Source organism: Carya illinoinensis, chromosome 5 (assembly GCF_018687715.1).
Source record: "Carya illinoinensis cultivar Pawnee chromosome 5, C.illinoinensisPawnee_v1, whole genome shotgun sequence".
NCBI classification, from domain to species: Eukaryota; Viridiplantae; Streptophyta; class Magnoliopsida; order Fagales; family Juglandaceae; genus Carya; species Carya illinoinensis.
Genome location: NC_056756.1, coordinates 32,355,842 through 32,376,280, shown reverse-complemented (window position 1 = coordinate 32,376,280; position 20,439 = coordinate 32,355,842). Strand labels below are relative to the sequence as shown.

At 36.7% G+C, this 20,439-nt stretch overlaps 3 protein-coding genes across 3 annotated transcripts; 2 read left to right on the top strand and 1 right to left on the bottom strand.

The window, feature by feature from the left end:
• Window positions 1-3,963: 3,963 nt before the first annotated feature.
• On the bottom strand, window positions 3,964-9,461 carry LOC122309039 (DNA-directed RNA polymerase I subunit rpa49-like). The gene is made up of 4 exons (XM_043122388.1): window positions 8,835-9,461; window positions 8,302-8,451; window positions 5,512-5,826; window positions 3,964-4,589 (listed from the first exon to the last, which is right to left on the bottom strand). The coding sequence occupies exons 1-4, from the start codon at window positions 9,273-9,275 to the stop codon at window positions 4,185-4,187; spliced, it is 1,311 nt and encodes a 436-aa protein (XP_042978322.1). The 5' UTR covers window positions 9,276-9,461; the 3' UTR covers window positions 3,964-4,184.
• Window positions 9,462-10,440: 979 nt separating this feature from the next.
• On the top strand, window positions 10,441-17,147 carry LOC122309040 (protein MAK16 homolog). Its single transcript, XM_043122389.1, has 10 exons — window positions 10,441-10,709; window positions 10,808-11,157; window positions 11,291-11,400; window positions 13,575-13,693; window positions 13,790-13,887; window positions 14,612-14,699; window positions 14,783-14,917; window positions 15,051-15,159; window positions 15,723-15,862; window positions 16,789-17,147. Exons 2-10 carry the CDS (start codon window positions 11,096-11,098, stop codon window positions 16,831-16,833), a joined length of 906 nt encoding a protein of 301 aa, XP_042978323.1. The 5' UTR covers window positions 10,441-10,709; window positions 10,808-11,095; the 3' UTR covers window positions 16,834-17,147.
• Window positions 17,148-17,421: 274 nt separating this feature from the next.
• On the top strand, window positions 17,422-20,239 carry LOC122309038 (plant intracellular Ras-group-related LRR protein 3-like). Its single transcript, XM_043122387.1, has 3 exons — window positions 17,422-18,337; window positions 18,985-19,151; window positions 19,272-20,239. The coding sequence occupies exons 1-3, from the start codon at window positions 17,630-17,632 to the stop codon at window positions 19,918-19,920; spliced, it is 1,524 nt and encodes a 507-aa protein (XP_042978321.1). The 5' UTR covers window positions 17,422-17,629; the 3' UTR covers window positions 19,921-20,239.
• Window positions 20,240-20,439: the final 200 nt, after the last annotated feature.

The window sequence follows — 20,439 nt, the reverse complement described above, 5'->3', positions numbered from 1 at the left end:
TACTGGGGACATTATAGTTCCCAGTTCTTAACTTCTGACAAAAATTAAGAACGATGAATTGATTGACAAGTTGTTGTGTTATAGTTGATGTGTTTATCTTATACATATTGTGTTTATCTTATAGTTGTGTAGACATTATAGTTGTTGTGTAGACATTATAGGTGTTGTGTTATAGTTGCTGCTAGATTAGTTTTCATGTTGGAATTTTTTTTTCCCAGATGTTTGAGGTAGCAAGCAAAAACGATGATTTGATTGACTTAAGTTTGCTAGAAGATGTCTCAGCAAGTTGTCAAAATGAGGAAGGAAAAATCAAATATGTGGAGTTTGTTTGAGATAGTTCCTGATTCACAAAGGTGATGGTAACATCAGTAAGCCGCGTGCCAAGTGCAAGATGTGCGGAACTACATATTTGGCAACGAGCAAATATGGAACAAAAAGTTTGAAGCATCACATAGACTCATGCCCTAGAAGAAGTTCATGAAATATTGTTCAATTGATATTAGCATAAAATAGTGGATCTGTATTGGTTAGTGCTTCTAAATTTGATGTTAAAAAGTATAAAGATATATTGGTAGGATATATTATGAAGTAAGAATTTCCATTTCAATTTGTTGAATATTTTCACGTAAGATCTTTATTACAATATTTGCATCCAAATGTTCCATTTATATATAGAAATACCTTCAAGGCTGATTTGGTTAAGATGTATCATATAAAAAAAAAAAAAGTTAAATAGATGTTGAATGATGCTCTTAGTAGAATTAGTTTGACCACTAACTCGTGGACTTCTATAACAATTAATGGTTATAAGTGCATTTGATATATTTTCTTAATAAGAATTGAGTTTTACAGAAAAATGATGTTGAACTTTTCTTTTATGCTACTACCATATAATGGCATATCGTTTTTTGAAAAAAAAAATTATAATTTGCTATGTGAGTGAGAAATTGAAAACAAGGTTTTTATTTTAACTTTAGATAATGCTTCTTCAAATAATATTTCAGTGAAAATGTTAAGAACTCAATTGAACATTAAGAAAGCCCTTGTTTGTGATGGTAAGTTCTTTCATCCTCATAGTTGTGCTCATATCCTCAATTTGGTAGTATAAGATGAGTTAAAAGAGATTGATTGTACTATTCAAAGTTCATGAAAATATCAAATATGTCAAAGGATCACAAATAAAAAAGCAAGAATTTTTAAAATTAACCAATCAAATGTCTTTGTATTTTAAGAGAGGGCTAAGACAAGATGTCCCTACTAAATAGAATTTTTTTTAAAAAAAAAAATTATGTTTGAGAGTGCTCTTTTCTATAGTCGTGTTTTTTGTTATTTGGAGTTGACTGAGTTAAATTTTAAACATTTTCTATCCACATATAAGTGGGATAAAGTTGAGAAAATTAACAATTTTTTAACTGTTTTTTATGATGTTACTTTTAAATTTTCTAGAACCAAATACATTTAAGCCAATTTGTACTTTCCAACAGTTTTTATGATTTATTTGAAATTAAAGGAACAATGTGACAGTGAGGATAACTTCGTGAGTAAAACATCTTATAAAATGATAACTAAGTTTGAGAAATATTAGTAAGAGTTTAGTCTGATGTTGGTTAAAGCAATTATATTGAATCTTCAATACAAGGTTCAATTTGTTAAATTTTCTTATAAAAAGTTTTATGGAAATGGTTCCTTGGAGTATTTAAATGTTCATACCAAATTGAAATCTATTTTCATGGAATATAGTTTAGTACTCCCACAAGTTCAACCACAACTTCTAAAAAAAATGTCTGTAGTGTGGAAACTCAATTCAAATCTTTTAGTAAATCACTAGACAAGTAATGATGGTAAATACAAATAATATTTTTTGTTTAACAATTTATACTATATTGTTGTTTGATATCATGTTGGCTTGAAATATTTGGGTTTTTTTTTTTTTTTTTTTTTTAATGTGTATAGGAATTTGACTCATTTCAAGCTAATGATCTTACTCCCCCTTTATAAAAAAAGGTCAATTGAAGCTCTATTTGGATGAATATAGGGCAGATAGAAATGCTTCTCCTGATATTCTTTTATTTTGAAAAAAAAGTGAATTTCGTTATCCTAATCTTGCTCATATGGCTCTTGACATTTTAAGTGTTTTTATTTTTATAGTTGCATTTGAATCAACCTATAGTGTTGGTGAGCATATCATCGATCAGTTTAGGAGTGCACTAGAACCAAATATTGTTGAAACATTGGTTCGAACAAGAGATTGTTTGTATGGCAAATAAGGTAGCGTTTATTTTGAATTTTATTAAATAATGGATTGTAGTGCTTTCAATACAATAATTTTATTAACTTTATTGATGCCATTTTTTAAAATAGAAACATAAGAAATGAAATTGGAGAAGCTAATTGAAGATATTTTTTTTTTATAAGTAGCTAATTGAAGATGTTATAGAGTAGGATATCAACAACAAGAGCAAGGAGGGCATTTCACTTCCTTCTATAAACCAATCAAATGTTTAGATTTGTGTTTATTATTATTGGGATTGTAACTTTAATATTATTATAATATGTTTATGTTTGTATTGTTTGGATAATTTTGGACTTATGCTAATTTTGGTATTGTTGGGGATTTGATTTTAGTGTTCTTATTGTTTGGATTATAATATTGGATTTGTATTTTTATTGTTTGGATTGTAATATTAGTTTTATTATATGTTAAAATATGAAAAATATTGACATTTTTCATTAGTAGTTAGTTTTATATTTTAGGGAGATATTATGATTTTAGTTTTTATGTAAAATTATGTAAGTTAGGTCAAGTAGCTTATTTGGTTCAGTTTAACCCATTTACATAATACGAGTTGAAATAGTTGTGTCAATACATTTCCTGATTAATTAATAACGAGTCAAAACAAATTGTATCATATCAACTTATTATATTAATAGGTCGTATTAAGGTTTGAGATTCCGACACCTTAAGTTTAACAGATTGTGTTCTTTTTGACCCATATGGTATAATGTTTATGCATTGACACGATACAAACATGACTCGTTGACACGATTTGCCACCTCTACTGATGTGAGCATCGAGCAAACATCATCACCACTCTAGCAAGCACCAAAAGGGAGGAACAATTCTCACACCAGATGAGCAACTTGAGAAACATCAGCTCTTGCACGCGGATGAGCAATGCGAGGAGCAACAGTGCTTGCCCCAAAACAAGCAATGCAAAACTAAACAGGCCACGGGTCACCTCTTCTCCCCCAAATAGTGATCTGCCGTGCATAATGGCTTCAAATCTGCCTTGCATATTTACAAATCTAGATATAATAGAAGTGTTTTGCCTTGAAACTTAATGGTGATAGATTACAAATTTGGACATAACAAAAGTGTCTTAACTCAAAACTCAATAGCGGTCGATTACAAATCTGGACATATTTTCCCCTCCTTCCCCCAGTCAATCGGAGTGAAGAATCCACTGAATCAGCACTGATATCGCCATCATCCTCCATGTCTATTATCTTCCGAGAATGGCACATAAAAAATTCACCGTTCGGCAAAATACGCAACTCACAATTTAACCCTTAGGTCTCCCATCATTACAGATACAGACTTCTAATATGGATTTGTCTTCTGTTTTTTATCATGTATCTTTTCTTCTATAAATATACTGCTCATCATTTATCAAGGGGAAAAAAGCTACTAATTTTGGACTGGACTCACATATTGCTCTGAGCCAGGGCCCCGAAGTTGTTCCATAACAACCATAATTATATGAAGAGTCCTTTGTTTTGGGCAGGTAATTAATGACGAGAAACTGTTGGAAATGTGTATATACCCAGCTGAGTGCTAGAGATTGTACACTGATCAAAGCAGTGCATAAAATATTAGTTGTGTTTATGGTTTCGTTGGGACTCGCCCCCTTACCACATCCAGTCCTTGCAAGCTCCTTAAGAGGTAACGATGAAAAGAACAAAAAAACAAAAAGATTGCATTATGCTTCCATTCATGTAAGCAGAGTACTGAGTGGCAGACCATGCTTCAATATGCAGGAATAATACAACAAGAGACGATTGAAAATTGAATCTAATTTCATAATAAACAAACAAAATTTTTCCCATGCCAGTTTCTAATTTCAGAATCCGCACTAAAATCAGTCTTCCAATTGCAAGAACAAAGAGTATGACGAAGCATCCATTTATCGTCGCCGCTTTTGCCTAACCGTTGGAAATTGGAGAGGCAAAGGAAGGGTAAACAAAATCAAGTTGTTCTGGCGTGAGAGCTTGCAACCCAAATGCTCATAATGCACCCTCAATTTTATGGAACTCGTTCTTAGATCCTTAGCTATATCAGATGGGTTGGTTCGAAATTCATCTGCATATAGAGTGAGTACCAAGACATAACTGATGAGAAGATCATTTTTCTCAGCTGACAGCCTTTTTGACGCTGGAGAGAACATGGTTGAGAACTTCTGGAACAGAATACTAGGAATTTTGTGGCCCTTTGCCGAGGAAACACCATCCATGGAATGCTGATCTTTGAACTTAATTAGATGAGTCAAGTACGAGAATATGCAAGAAAGTGTTCTCTTCTCTACCTCATCCTGTAAACAATACAATCAAGACATCACGAGATTATTAAGGATTGTAGCTTTTGAACCCGAAAAGAATTTAAAAGAAAAGAGGACAAAAATGAGACAACAGTTGTACATCACAACTCAAATCGGAAGGGAATCAGATTAGAGAACAGAAGGTGGTATTTCTTTTTTTACCATTTTGATTGGTAAGTTGAAAGCACATTCAACATATCTTGAAACCAAGGCTTCATCCTCCATTCCACTAAGGAGGATGTGCCATATCACAGTTCAGCTTAGAGAATAACGAGTTGTATAGCATAAATAAAGCCATGCTTTGTAATTATCCACCTTGTTCATCACCCTGATGACCCTGAAGTAGTTTATAGCCTGTGACATCTGGCATCTTTAATGGCTAAAATTTGACAAATGAATCTAAAGCTAGGAAACATGAAAAGTGAAAGCAGAGTGCAAAATAAAGAACTTTCCAAATATCATGAACCATAGAAAGACAAAATATATTAACATATTCCACCCACCTGGATTTTCACAAAAAAATGTGATTAGTATTTAAATATTTTAAGCTGCAAAACAGAGTCAGAGAAACCAGATCGCCTAGATGGCTAGATGTTGGACTCATTTTTGATGGAAAGGTCTATCTTTGGATGTCCTGCTGTCCAACACCAAAAGTTTTTGGCTTAAATTCATTTGTTTGGATCTTTCAACGTGAAAGTTGTCAATTCTGATATAATATCAAATACCACGTGGAAATGATTGGCATTCTCTGAAACCAGATAAAAAGACAAAATGGCCTTGGTTTGAAAACGCAGCAGTCAAAATAAAAATATTATCAGTCCACGCAATAACAATTTCATGGCTAAAGAAGTGGACCTTCACCCATTGAGTTACTAGAGAAGAGAAAAAAACTAAAAGGCTCTCTTCTATACCATACCTGAATCTCCTGTAATTTATAAATTCTATTGCAGACAAAGGTTGGGTAAGTATTGGTAGCTACTTCTGCTCCTACTTGCAAAAGTTCAAAAATATCTTCAAGGAAACCCCATTCTCCCTTAAGGATGATCTTGTCTAGTGGATAAGCCTCCTGGGGTGAAGTGGCAGAAGAATCATACGGGGGAATATTGCGGGCAATATGGGCATCGGTACTTTCAAGAGCCTCCTTGTTTATTTTTACTTCTTTGATTTTCCCATCTAGCTCCTCTTGGGACTTGGGATCATCTTCTTGGTTCAATGCGTGCTTCTTTTTTGCCTGCCACACATGAAAAGTTAAAGTCAATTGCTAAGTGCAAATGCTAATCATAGAACTCAACCCTACCTAATTCTTTAGTATTCTATCCAAATGCATAACTACTTCAGCTTCAGCGCTCAAAACCTCCAAAAAGCTCCATCTAGGGAAAGGGCTTCTAATAATTTACTTTGAATGAACAATGAAAGGGGATTTTTTTTTTCTTTCTCGTTAAAGACGATCTTTTTTTATGAATGAAAAAGCATGTTTAAATGACCTATTTCTTCAACGGGCCCTACCAACAAAGATTCCAAGTACCAATAAGCCTATATTTATATACATCCTTTTTGATAAGTAAAGATACCATGGTTCATTAAAATTACTACACATTCATGCCCATAAAATTCTCTCTATACTATCGATTTGATGTCAATCAAAGGGGACGATAATTCATTCCAAGTTTTTTTTTTTTGATACCTTTTTTTTGGGGGTTTGGTTTCGAACTCCAGACCTCCATTTTGGAGGCTGAGGGTTATGCCAATCAAAGCCACAAACCTTTGGCCATTCCAAGGTTTTTTTGGATAAGTAATAATCATTTTATTTTTTTTGATCGGTGATAAGTAATAATCATTTTATTAAGAAGCCCTAAAAGGGATAATTCATTCCAAGTTAACAGGAACGTGAGAGCCACTTAATTATAGAAAAGACAGAAAAGCAAAAAATTCATCAGGGAAGACAAGGATCTTGGGAGGCCCTATTCTCTCTCTGCAGGATGTCACAAGGATTCATCCATGGAATCAAGTATCTTGGCAGTCCCTGTGAGAGAGGTCACCCTTATTACCCTTTTTCTCTTTCAAATTATAGAGGAGGGGGACTGGTAAAAACCATCAAAGTCCATGTGTTCACAATTAAAATCCCCAATATGTATGACTTCTATACTAAATCTTTTTGAGTGCTTTATTAAGTTCGAGTTCTGTCAACCTAACAATAAGTAAGTAAAGATATAACAACAGTGTCTTGTATTTTATGTTTGTCAATCATTGTCTTGTAAATAAGCACTTTACAGCCCCACCTTCACAAATTAAGATCAGATAGACGTGAACCCAGCCTCCAAAATGATTACCAGACAAAACTTCAAAAAGAATTTTTTTTTTTTTTTTATTGGCACCAGGTGTCCAAGAACAACATCCCGACTAATCCCGGGTGTACACAGACTCTCGGAAAGGAGTTTCATACAAGTGCACCTCGGTAATTCAAGGAAAAAATCTCCCAATCTGATGGCCCCAAGTGATTGTTTGCACCCAAGAGGATTTGAACCTTAGACTTGGTGGGAGCATACCCCCAAGCCCAAGGCCTTACCTTGAGCCAACCCCTAGGGGTTACTTCAAAAAGAAAAATATAAAGATTTGCGATACATACTGCTGAAGAAAGAGATGGGCGAACAAATTTAGAGCACTCACATTGGATTATGCAAATGCAAATCCAATGGACTGTTTGGCTAATATAATCTCAAAATATGTTGCACTAGATTATGCAAATGTAAAAGGGGGTGGCTTTTTGCTACAGTAAGTGTTGTGGGTCAAATTTGAAAATTACTGTAGCATGGCCAAAAGAAACAAAAAAATATTTTCTACCTTACTTACTACCATGATTTGGTTGCAGCAGTTTTTTTAGGGCTATAATATTATTACTAATTAACATATAATCGGTAAAATGGTAAAATATAATAAAATTAAATAACTTAAATATTTTTAAAAAATAAATTAATATTATTTTATTATTATATAAAGAATATATGGATAGTCCAATGGATTGAATGTGAATGAAATAGGCAAAGACAAATTCATGTCATATTAGCTAAAAATTGGGTTTTAGTTTAGCTATTCCAATGAGAGTGCTCTTAGAAATACCAATTATATCCAAGTATAATGTCCTCTATTCGCAATTTTATGTTTTTGCAAGTTTCAATCTGGTAGTAAGGTGCACATGCAATAGTATTCCCATCCACTCTTAAGACATTGAGAGTTCTATAAAGTTAAATGCAAAACCTATGTTGATAGCATAAAGTTAAAATTATTCAAACTAAAAGAACATAAACAGCAATATTAATACAAAATTTACACTTTATAATTAGAATTCAATTGGTCTCTATGTAATTCATCTCCCAATTATCTATATCTCAAGAAGCACTTCCTCGCATCATATAAAATGCTGGGTGAGATCATGGGTTGAACATCCAATACTTTCATATATAGTTTGCCAATGGAAACTACATGTTACTAGAATAAAAAGAACAAGTAAGATGCGTGGAGAAATACCTCACACTCAAGGTCAATGAAATGAATCATATTCAATGATGCAAACATATCACAGACCATTTCTTCAATAACTCGAGGATGGACAGATCTCACATATCATTACATGCTTATGGAGAATTGAGGTAAGATTAAAAGGAACACATAAAGCGTCAGAAAGTCAGAGGGGGTTGGGGGCGCTTACCTCTTTTATTGACTTCTTTGTTCCATAAAGATTAGTAAGCTCTCTCATTTTGTATACCCTTTGTTGTGCAGAAAGCTCTTCCTTCACTCTGCTTTCAGGTTCCTCATCAGCAACGTCTAACCCTCTAACTTTAGGTTCTAACCTAAATATCTGAACAATCAAAGTTTAAGACTCCATCTTCATTAGGAACTTCATAGCATAACTAAGCAGTAAAGGATATGCAAATTCTCATCCCCAACCATTAGGCAAATAACCAACCCATGATATGCAATTTTCCCACCCTCCTTCAGCAACTGAACAACAAAAAAGATAAAACTTCTACCTTCTAAAAAAGAAGAAGCTTAATTTCAACATTTCATTAGCACCAACAATCAATAAATTCTCTCTCCATATCAGTAACTCAACAACAGGTACCAAAATCTCACTCCACATAAACAAAGAGCAAATAAATAAATTTTCCACAACTTCTCCACGGAAAACAACAAAAATTAAAATTTGCGCACATTCTCAGCATTATCAAACAGAAAATTCACCTTGCCACAAGCAACAGGGGCAATCTTCAAGCTCTGAGTCCCCTTGTCAAACACCCCGAGTGCGTACCTACACTGCTGGCCAGCCGTGGCCTCGCCAGAATAGTTGGTCCCAACGAAATCCACATTGGACCCAGTTGGGCTCACCACGAGCTGGTATCTCTTGGGCCACTTCTGGCTCCGATAAACCGAAACACTAGGCGACTCAGTTACCAGAGAATTGCTCCCGCCGCAACTTTTGCTGGGGTCGTAACCGGAGGGAAAGTAGCCAACAAAAGGTGAGGCCTTTTGTGGGTCTTCATGGATGACTTGAACTTGGGCTTGGACTGTTGGCGACGGCGGTGGCAATTCTGGTTGCGCGCGATGCTTCTTTTTCTTTTTCCTTTTAGGGCTGTCATTGTTTGCGGTTAGCTGAAATTTAGCGTCCTCTGGGTCTGAGTTCATTGGCGGAGGAGAAAGGGTTTAGCGTTTCAGAGTTTTTGGGTTCAATGGTTCCTTGATGATTCTCAATATATTTTTTTTGGGAGCTCTTAATTCTTACGAGCTCTTTTCGGAGCAGGAGCGACTCGAGCGAGCCGCTGAAAGGATGCGACGGGGAGGGGAAAATTACACTAACATTAATAAGAAAAATAAAAAATATATAAATTTAAGGAGGGGGGGGGGGAAAATCTACAGGAAATAATGGTATTTCAAGAGAAGCGACGCCGTTTGAAAATTTTGAATCTTGGACCAAGTCACCAAGAGATTGAAGCCTTGGCACCACAATACGCCTCTCTCTTTCCGTTTTGAATTAATCTAGTCAGCAACCACTATTCTGCTGCAGCCATAGAAGCCATGACGTGTAAATCGACTCATTAATATAGTTGAATCGAATCGGTTAGATTGAATCCGTGTCCCTCAATCCGCATCCCTCCATTTCTCCTGAATCCGTGTCCCTTCATTTTCCTCCAAGAGCCATCGTAGCCCCCGAAGCCCCCAACCCCCCACTGAGCCATCGAAGCCCCCAACCGCTCGGAGCCATCGACGGAGGTCCCTCCCGAAACTAGATACGCTTTGACTTCGAAACCCACTGGTCAGTTTCCCTCCCGAAAGCGAACGCCGTTCGGTGAAACCGTATGGTCTGAAACAGTGAAACCCACCGGCCCCCCAATCCCCCACTGAGCCATTGAAACCCCCAACCCCCCGGAGCCATCGACGAAGGCCCCTCCCGAAACTCAGCAAACCGTGGCCGAAACAAAACTGTTGGGGGCAGTTTTCGCTTTCCTCATGCGTTCAATCAAGTCGCCGAAACTTGCAGTAGCTTTCCGACCTGGTTCGAGACGATGTGGGTTTATGTGAGTTTCGGATCGCGTTTAGCCACTCTGAAATTGGTTTACCGGGTTATGCGTCGGAACTGGGCTGACGGAGCAGTGCCCCACGGTGGCGCTGACGAGATACTCGACGTCGCCGGGAGCCTCTGGGTAAAGAAACTGCATGCCGGTTGCTGTCAAGGGAGGAGGGACTTCGCGCAATGATTTCGAATAGAGATAAAATCAGAAATGGATTTTCAAATGAATCAAAACGAACGTTCTGCTTAGGAAGTAATATATATATATATGTATAAAACAGACCGCCACGTAGTGAGTGCAAAGTGTGCCCCGCTACAGTGGCTTCTCTGTAGCTGGACTCTTCCGTTTTTCTCTCTTCTTTGTGCACGAAGCCGCAACCCGTAGCGGCAACAAGCCACCGCTGTCCTCCGCTCCATGACCACCGTTTCCAGCCACTCGGTCTCTACCCTGCAGTCGCCACCCTTCACGCCTCGCACTCCGTCCAGCCAGAACACGTTCCTGCTGTAAGCACGTCGTACCCCAGCGCCCGTTAGTCTTCGTCCACTTCTCGGTCCGTATTTCTCTCTCCCAAACTTCTCTCTCTCTCTCTCTCTCTCTCTCTCTCTAAACCTCTGTTTGTCCCTCTGCCTGTACTGCCGTCGTGACCAGTGGAGGCCGTTGCCCCACACTCACAGCTGCGCCGCGTGTAAATAACGACCAATTTGAAATCCAAGAAATACAAGCTGCTCTTGGGCGGCGGGACCCACTTCAACTGAGGAACAGTGATCTAGCCCTATTTCGTGGCTCTTTGAAGCCCCAACTCCCAAGTCTTTCATCCCTGAAACATAAACCCTATCACCCACTTCTCCTCTTCTATCCTAAAACCCGAAAACTCTGACCTTTCCATCCGAAGAACACCAATTGGCTGTAAAGTAAAATTGAATAGTCTGGTTAAAGATGCAGCACGACGAGGTGATATGGCAGGTAATCAGGCACAACCACTGCAGTTACATGGCCAAGTAAGTCTTTCTTATGCTCAAATATTATATCATCTTTTGTAATGATATGCCAATGTTTTTCCTTCACTTTTGTTTCTTGTGGCTGTTAATATCGCCGTGAGTTTTCAATCTTGTTCGGCTTGTGATCTTGTAGAATTACCACTGGGAATTTCTGTAGAAACCCCTATAACGTGACCGGGATTTGTAACCGGAGCTCCTGCCCACTCGCCAATAGTCGCTATGCCACCATTCGCGACCATGATGGTAATTTTCACTCTTTTCTTCTTACCCTTCTGCTTTTTCTGTGGATTGGACCTGCCAGTCTTTTTTTGCCATTTTTCTTGTGAGCTTCACAGATATGCATTTTAATCATTGGAATGTTGCTCTGTATGGTCTATGAGAATACTTATCAGAAAAAAAATATATATATATATATTTATATATGGCCTATGAGGATAACCAGGCAGAGAAAGCAACTGACATATTGAGTCATATTTTTCATGGGACTTGGAAAAGCAGAAACATCGACCCAGTTGGGTAGAATACATTTGTTTGTGTTGGTAGGGTTCAGCCTTGTAGCTTCCTTATGTAAGCTGAGGATGTCGGAAAAATATGCTACAATATGGTATATTAGTTCATTTTAGTGGTGTTGCCCAAATGACTAACACAAGAAAGGGGGTGTATTGGGTTGTATTTAAGAATTAATAATATCAACCACATACACAATATAAAATATAAATAAAATATAAGTAATAATAAATATAAAGAGTAAGGGTAAAAGAGAAGCAAATTTAGTATTTTAACGAGGTTTAGTCCCACTATCTACGTCCTCTCCTTAAGTTATCCCTTGAGAATTTTCAAATTTACTGTTCAACTTCCTTCAAGTGGAAATAGAAACCTATTACACATTTAAGCAGTACCGTTTCAAAGAATCCGTGTAGAACCCTCTACACTTACAATCACCTAGCACATGGTGATTCAACTATTCATTTTGTTGAACACCTTCTATATGCACAAGGGTTATACATACCCTTTTAACACCTTCTACATGCACAATGGTTATACATACCCTTTTATTGATACAAGAACTGATAGTAGGTAAGTTATCAGAGAATACTTCTCAATAAGTGAAATGAAAATAATACAGCGTAAACTATATCTCTCTCAAAATAAACAAAAGTTAAAACTCAATACTTAGAGAAGAGAAATTGAAAATTTTGAATGAATGTTGTAAAACTTATAGTTGATGTGTAGTGTGACGATTTTGAAGATCTCAAGTGAGTTATTTATAAACATATAAGACTTCAATTTCAAATGTAAAAAGATTCACATGTCAAATATGAGCACTGCTCACTTTTCAAAATTTTCAAATAAAAGTTTGTCCTATTTGTAATTGTCAAAGACAAAATTATTCATTTTTCAAAATTTTCAAACTTAATTTTTTACTTTTCGCATATGACAAAATGAACATTATTTACTTTTCAAAATTTTCAAACAAAATCTACCTTTTGTATGACTTTTTGTTTTTTGTCTGATAGGTAATAAGAAATTTTATTCCAAGTAAATAGACATTGCCCAAGTACATAGGAATTATATAAGAGAATACACCCAAATACAAACTAAAGGAAAACATAATTAAAATAAAGCATTACAAATATTCATATTCCTCACTAGATGATTGTTCAACCAAAAATTTAAAGTGCTAAAGGAAAAAACCCTAAATTCCCCCATTGTGCGTTTACAATCTTGGAAGCACCTCCCATTTTTATCTAGCCATAAACACCAAAACAAATACGAAGGAATCATCCTCCACTCAGCTTTATTGCCTCCACATCCTGCAGCACCTTGCCAATTAACCAACATTTCAAACTTATCATGCACATGTAAGAGATGACAATCAATCATCTTTCAAATTTTCAAAATTCAAACTTTTAATCATTTAATGTACATGTGAAAGATGACAATCAATCATTTCCCAAAAACTCAAATTTTAAACTTTTAACTTTCAAATATATCATGCACATTTGGAAAATGTAATTTGATGCTTTATGAGAAAAGATTATTTTTGAACCTTAATCCAATTTCGAATATTTCAAAAGATTTACAAAATTACTCTAAGAGCTTTATTTGTGAGCTTGTTCCCTTTCTTGTTTATGCTTGGTTTGTCGATGTGCTTGGCTCCATTGTGTAAACAACTTGAGTTTGAGACTCTTTTATTCTTGAATTCATTTGTTATCATTAAAATCCATATGTAGATATATAATTATATGAAGTTTGAAATCTTGGGTTCGACAAGAAGATATTAGGCTGTTTACCTTTCTTGTTCATATGTGGCTGTGATTAACTTGATGTTGTACGTCAATTAACGTGTTTGTATATTAGCAAATGATAACGAGTTTTTTTTTTTTTTTTCATATGGCTGGCTTGGTCTGCTGCAGGAGTCTTCTATCTTTATATGAAAACTATAGAAAGAGCTCACATGCCAAACAAATTGTGGGAGAGAGTGAAATTGCCCAGAAATTATGAGAAGGCACTTGAGATAATAGACAAACATATGGTATTGGGAATTAGATAATAGACAAACACTTGAGTCTTCTGTTATTTAATGTGATTTTGATGTAGGTTAATTTCCCCTACCTTTTCAACTTGACAGATGTATTGGCCTAAGTTCCTTGTACACAAAACAAAGCAACGGTTGACCAAGATGACTCAAATGCGGATACGCATGAGGAAGCTTGCTTTGAAAACAAGGTTTGTTTCTTCTCGTGATTGTGATTTTTTTTCATTTTGCTGCAAGAAATGATTACTCATGTTACAATAACGTTTTGTAAGGTATAAAGTTGTCTTTTGTAGCCTGCTTGTTCAGTTCTAAGAAATTTTTGGAGTTATACTGATATGATGAAAATAACTTATTGACCTAATATCTAAATCTTTGCTAATCTAATCAAAGCCAACTTCTTTCTTCTAATCAATTAGTTTCATAGACAAATCAGGATTGGAATATATATATATAAGCTTGTGCCTGTAGTTAGGAGGTAAGGCAAGAATGGTTTTAAGACAAGTGACATTGAAGCGTGGGTTGGATTTTATGAGTGAGAAAGTTTATCACTGATATATATTGTTTACAATAAGAAAAACACTGGTGAAAAGCCAGTGATTTAACCAGTTCCATGTAAGGAAATTTCCGAGGGTGCGGTGCACAGGACCAAGGTTTACTTTGCGGGGGTGGGTCCGAAGGGCCCCTGCCTTGGAGAGGTTCCCTGACATAAAAATAATAATAATAATAATTAAAAAAAAAAAGACTGGGCAAAGGAATAAAAAGTGAATGCTTTAGAATTCTTGTGCTAAGAATTGGCAACCCTTGGACTAGGTGTTCTGATACTGAAAGGGGTCTAGTTGTAATATTTATTGGTCAAATAGCCATTCCTTACTAACAGGCTTTGTAATATTGAAAATTGTTTCTGTTTCTAAACAGGGAGAAAATTATGACAACACCAAGGAAGGAAAAGAAAAGAGAGGCTAGAAGAGAGGAAAAGGCCGAAAGGGCAGCAGCATTGGATAAGGTTATATATGAGCTCTTGCTACTGGTGTACATTGACTATTTATTGTCTTTACAGCTCTCATTTAGACTCTAGTTTTTCTACAGAGCATTGAAAAAGAACTATTAGAACGCCTTCAGCAAGGAGTTTATGGTGACATATACAATTATCCTGTTAAGGAATACAACAAAGTTCTCGACATAGAAGAGGGGCAGGCTGCTAGCGAAGATGAAGATGAGATGGTATATTTGTAAAATCCTTTTTTGTTGAGCTTCTTATAACTGTCATTTTGAATATTAATGATTGCTATTGTGGTCACTGAAGATGTTACTCCTAGATAATTAAGTGCCCTTTTATTTTTTCTTGGAATGGCAGGAACCAGAGATAGAATATGTTGAGGGTTATGATGAACTTGAAGAGGGAGAGGATATAGAAGATTTTGATGGTCTTGCAATTTCCCAGTCTCGTGTGGATTATGATAATGGTAAAGCTGTCACTAGATACTAACCAAAAAAAAAAAAGATGTCTTGTATGAACTAGATTCTCCTTAAATATCACTTATTAAGTTTACATTGTTCTTGTCTTTGCATGTACATGTAGTTCATATGTTCCCTACTATCCACTTTTATAAGGTAAACATATGTTATTGGTTGTCCTAAAAAGGAATGCAATACATTTGAGTTGGAAAAGACATATTAGGAAGATTGCTATATTGTTGCTATTGATATTAATAATCAAGTCATTTCAAATCAAGCATTTAAATTAGACTAGATGGAGTAATTACTTGTGCTAAGTAGGCTGTCCTTTTTTAGCGTTACAATTAAAGCATAAGTTCTGGGGCTTGTGTTTACTGGTGCATATAATAATGAGAGAAACTCCTAGGGGTTAGCTCAAGGGTAAAGGCTTGGTCATGAGGGTATGCATGCTCCTCTTAAATGCATGTGTCAGATAATTCTCAGGAGTAATGGAAGTGCGTGAGAGAATTATTTGGTGTCTGTTTGTCTGTCTATCTCAAATGGAGTAAGAAAAAGAAGTTTAATGATGCAGTTGAAACGGATGGAGATGATGAAGAGGTTGAACCAGTTGCGGGCAAGAGAGTGAGAAAGGAAGCAGCCTCAAGCTTAAGAAAGTTTGAGAAAGATGAACCTGGTGCAAAATTGAAGAAGAGAGCAAGGGTGCTTGTTGAGGTAATGGCCAATGAAATTTAGTGTTTTTACATTGTGCTACATTTTCACTTATATATGCCGTATCTTTCATTCAAATTTCAAACTGTTTGTACGATACAAATAATTCTCTGTCAGTATAGACTTGTTGTTTAGCTAATGCTAATATAATGTAAATTTTTTGATTTGGTTGGTTTGGATGGCTAAATTTCACTGTAAACTGATAGCATGCACCATCACTTAATACTATGGTGATTGTGCAGGCACTTATAGTCATATGCAACTGATTTTTACAAGAATGTTAGCATACATGATGTTGCTCTGGTAAACAGGTTCTCCCATAGTTGGGGTCCGCTACATCATGATTTCTTTGCTGTAATTTTATGGAGGATTTTTATCTTCCAAACAATGGGCAAACAGGTCTTTCATCATCAAAAGGAGCATGTGTCTGTGTGAATTTGAGAATTAATTTTGTAAAACACTGCAACATTGGAGTTTAATATCTGTTACGAACCCATCTGATTTAGACTGTCTTAAGTATTTTGTTGCTCTGAACATCCAAGAGTACATAGTTGGGTCCTGACCCAGCAGTCCACCATTCACTCAGGTTCCTTTTCTATTTCTTACTTTAGTTGATGCTCTACCTGATCAAAAGTGGATGTGGTCCTCTTTTGTAACTTGGAGAATAGATTATAGTATACTAATGCACTTTCTCTTCATAATTATCTGAACCATCGAATTTTTTCACACCTTTTTTAGACAATGCACATATGAAAATAACTCTCTCTCTCTCTCTCTCTCTCTCTCTCTCTCGCAAATATATGCTACTTGTTTCTCAGAAACTGGGACACGTTAAATACAAATAATTAGTTGTTGAATGCTCCGTATTTCTGTTTGTAGCTATATACCATCAGGATCCTAAATCTTTCAACTGTGTTTCTGTTTGTTAGGTTGAGCACGAAGATGTTGATGAAAGACAAAAGGCTGCTCACTGAGTGCTTAAAGCATATCGCTTCACTTGTTATGCCTCTAAACCGGAAAATGGCAGAGATTTGTTCAGTTGTAGAGTATGTTTAAAACCTCACTGGGAAAAGAGGGAAATTTACTAAAGCAGATGAAATTTTGATAGCTATCTCTTGATCACGGTTGAAAGATTTTATTTATTTATTAGATGGATAACAGTATCTCCTGATTTCTTCTCCATCTTGTTTGGGAGAAGGGGCTGTACTAGAGGGAATTTCATGGCCGCCTCTGACTCAATTTTTCTGTCTTACTGCTGCTCAGAAATGAAATGAGTTCACTTCTCGCACATGAGGTTATATGAAAGCTGGCTCCAGTATTTCTAATAATGCCTGAATGGAAGATTGGGTGATAAGTTGATAACAAATGCAAACTTGCAGATGAGCTTTAAAATGAGCGAATGGCACGTCTGCGGAGTGCAGATTACAGTATCGTGTGATAAACGGGGTGTAATTTGTTCAAACAAATTAGAATAAATAAAATAACATGTATTCTAATTTGGAAGCAAAGCGATTCGAGGACAGCTCAGAATGGTCTACAAAGCACTGACGCCCCAAGTAATCTGCACTTAAATCTAATCCTATCTTTACCTACGCTTCACGACTAAGTTCCAACTGTAAGAAAAAGATCTCTTACAGTCCTACGAGTTGGCTTCAAATTCTCGAAACAACCTGGCCAATGAAAGTGAGGCAAACAGCATCTCTGTCTCAATGTTGCCACGCCATATTGACACAACCACATTATGGCTAACTATCAAACAGAGCATTGTTTATGTCAGCCCACAGTTTTCTTAAGAACCTTCTAGTTTCTCTATTAACTATATTTCCCTCGCACGCTCCTCATTCTGGTTCTCATCTCCATCTCTTTGGCCGTATAAGCTCCCCGTTCCATTGCTTTCTCATTTCAATGGATCCAAACCCCACAGACTTCCCAATTCTCTCCCATGTCCTATTCCTACTCAACCCCACATCCCATAGTCCACCACAACTTCAAGAACCCCTGCTGACCCAGATGCCCTATCTCAACCACCCTAAGGTTCTAACCGCACTTGCACAAGCCATTCCCGACATCTGCAAGCAGAAACAATCCAAACTCCAAAAGAACCTGCAAGAAAATGAAACACACGCTACGGTTAAAGGTGTTGTTGACAGGGTACAGAATGAAAACGATCTCGGAGAAGTGGCAGAGGCAGATATGCATATATGTAAGGCGGCGGTGAGGTTGGAGGACATGCATGAGGAATATGAGAGACAGTTGAGAGGAGTAGAGGACAGGTTGGTTAAGGTTTATGGGTCGGTTGTGGCGGAATTAGAGGAGCAGGAACTGATCAGTGAGGAGGTTATTGGGATATTGAAGGAGGCAGACAGTGGGGTTGTAGAGAGGGTTGAGCTTTGTGGGCGTCAGCTGAGGTTTCTTCCTGAGGCGTTTGGGAAGCTTCATGGGCTGATCGTGCTCAATCTGTCCCATAATCTGCTAGAGGTCAGTACCATTCTCTCTGTGTTTTAAACACCCCTCCCTCAGTCGCTCTCTTTGGTTGCAAGAAAAAAATTGGCAAAGAACGGAAATTAAACTATTAATTAATGGTCACCAAAAAAAAAAAAAAAGTGCGTAATTTTGAAACAGTAAATCCATGCTATTTCTATTATATTTCTTCTACTTCCACTCGATTCTGAGGATCGTAAGCAAATGAGAAGAAAGAAAATGACTCATTCAACAAGTAAAAGTGAACAACATCCCGATATATGCAATATTCAACTAACATGTATTATCGATCTTGTTCTGATTGCAAAAGTTTGTGGGCTTTAAACTTGGTCTCTGTTGTACAGAACTTAAAACTTAAAAGAGAATGTTGGCCATTTGCCATGCTCCAATTGCAAGTCGAGGTGATTATTCAACTGCATTTATAGTTGCCACTATATGAACCCGAGTTATAGGATACATGTAGTCTTCATTTCTTGTTTTAGATAAACTAGACCATAACTCTCGAGCAGGACTTATGGGAACAGACATTAGGGATGCCGAGTGGTAAAGAAACTTCCTCTTGTTCCTTGTTCAAAAAGATTAACTGGCTTTTAGACTCTCTTTGTGTTGTTCTTGATATCTGCTTTATTCCTGAGGGGAAACAGGTCCTTCCAGATTCAATAGCACGGCTACAGAAACTGGAGGAGCTTGATGTTTCTTCCAATCTTTTAGTGTCCCTGCCAGATTCTATTGGACTTTTGCTTAACCTGAAGGTCCTCAATATCTCAGGAAACAAGATAAATAGCCTTCCTGAAACAATTTCCCGCTGCAGGTTAAATACTTGATATTGCCCTTCATTCTTTATTGTCCGGGTGGATTTTGCATTTTTATTTTCTTTCTTGGCAATCTTCACTGAGTCATTTGTTCATGATTGGTTCCTACTTCCTTTCAGCTCGCTGGTGGAGTTAGATGCAAGCTTTAACAATTTGATGTGTCTGCCAACAAATATAGGGTACGGAGTAGCCAATATTGAAAGGCTCTCCATCCAACTGAATAAAATCCGTTTTCTTCCAGCATCGATTTGTGAAATGAGGTCTCTGAGATATCTAGATGTTCATTTCAATGAATTGCGTGGCCTGCCACATGCTATTGGGAGATTGACAAATCTTGAGGTCCTGAACCTCAGCGGTAATTTCAGTGATTTGACAGAGCTTCCTGAAACAATCGGCGATCTAATGAACCTTAGGGAGCTCGACTTAAGTAACAACCAAATCCGAGTTCTTCCTGACTCTTTTAGCGAGCTCAAGAATTTAAGAAAACTCAACTTGGACCAGAATCCGCTCATAATCCCCCCTGTGGAGATTGTGAATAAAGGAGTAGAAGCTGTACTTGAGTTCATGGCGAAGAGGTTGCTGGATATCAGAGCAGGGGAGCAAAGGAGGAACATGCTTGAAATGGACAAGCAACAAGCTCAAACCGGTTGGCTAGCCTGGGGAGCCTCATTGTTGAATAACTTTGTTTCTGGTGTTTCACAAAGTTTTGCAGGACATGCGGGAGACGGAAAAACATCAAGAGACCCTTGGTTGGATCAACAATTGTGATTCTATCAGACCATCATCCCCTTGACCTGGCTTTCTGAGTGAAATGACTGCAAGTGAATAGGAGAACCCATCACTATCTTGGCTGTCCTACCGAAGGCTCTGGCGAAGTCAGAATAGGAGAGCACTCATCTTGTGGTCTGCTGATTATGGTGTCTTATATGCAAGTGAATGATAATTGTGGTAGTGTGCAGTTCTATATTTTGGAACAATTGATTAATTATGGTGTCGTATATCCAGCTGAATGCTTATTGTGTTAAAACTTATAGGATTTAGGAATTGTGTTAAAAATATAAATAATAAAATCTTCTTTCTTCTATCAGATTAAGCTTTTGGGACATATGACGATATACATGGTGCTAGAATAGGGGTTTTGAGTTCGAATCTGTACATTTTATTCATTAATTGAATATTTTATATATAGGACTCACTTCGTGAGGAGTGCTAAAAATATAAATAATAAAATTTATTTATTTTTATCAGTTTAAATTTTTTAAACATGTGATGATTTCACAAGTACTC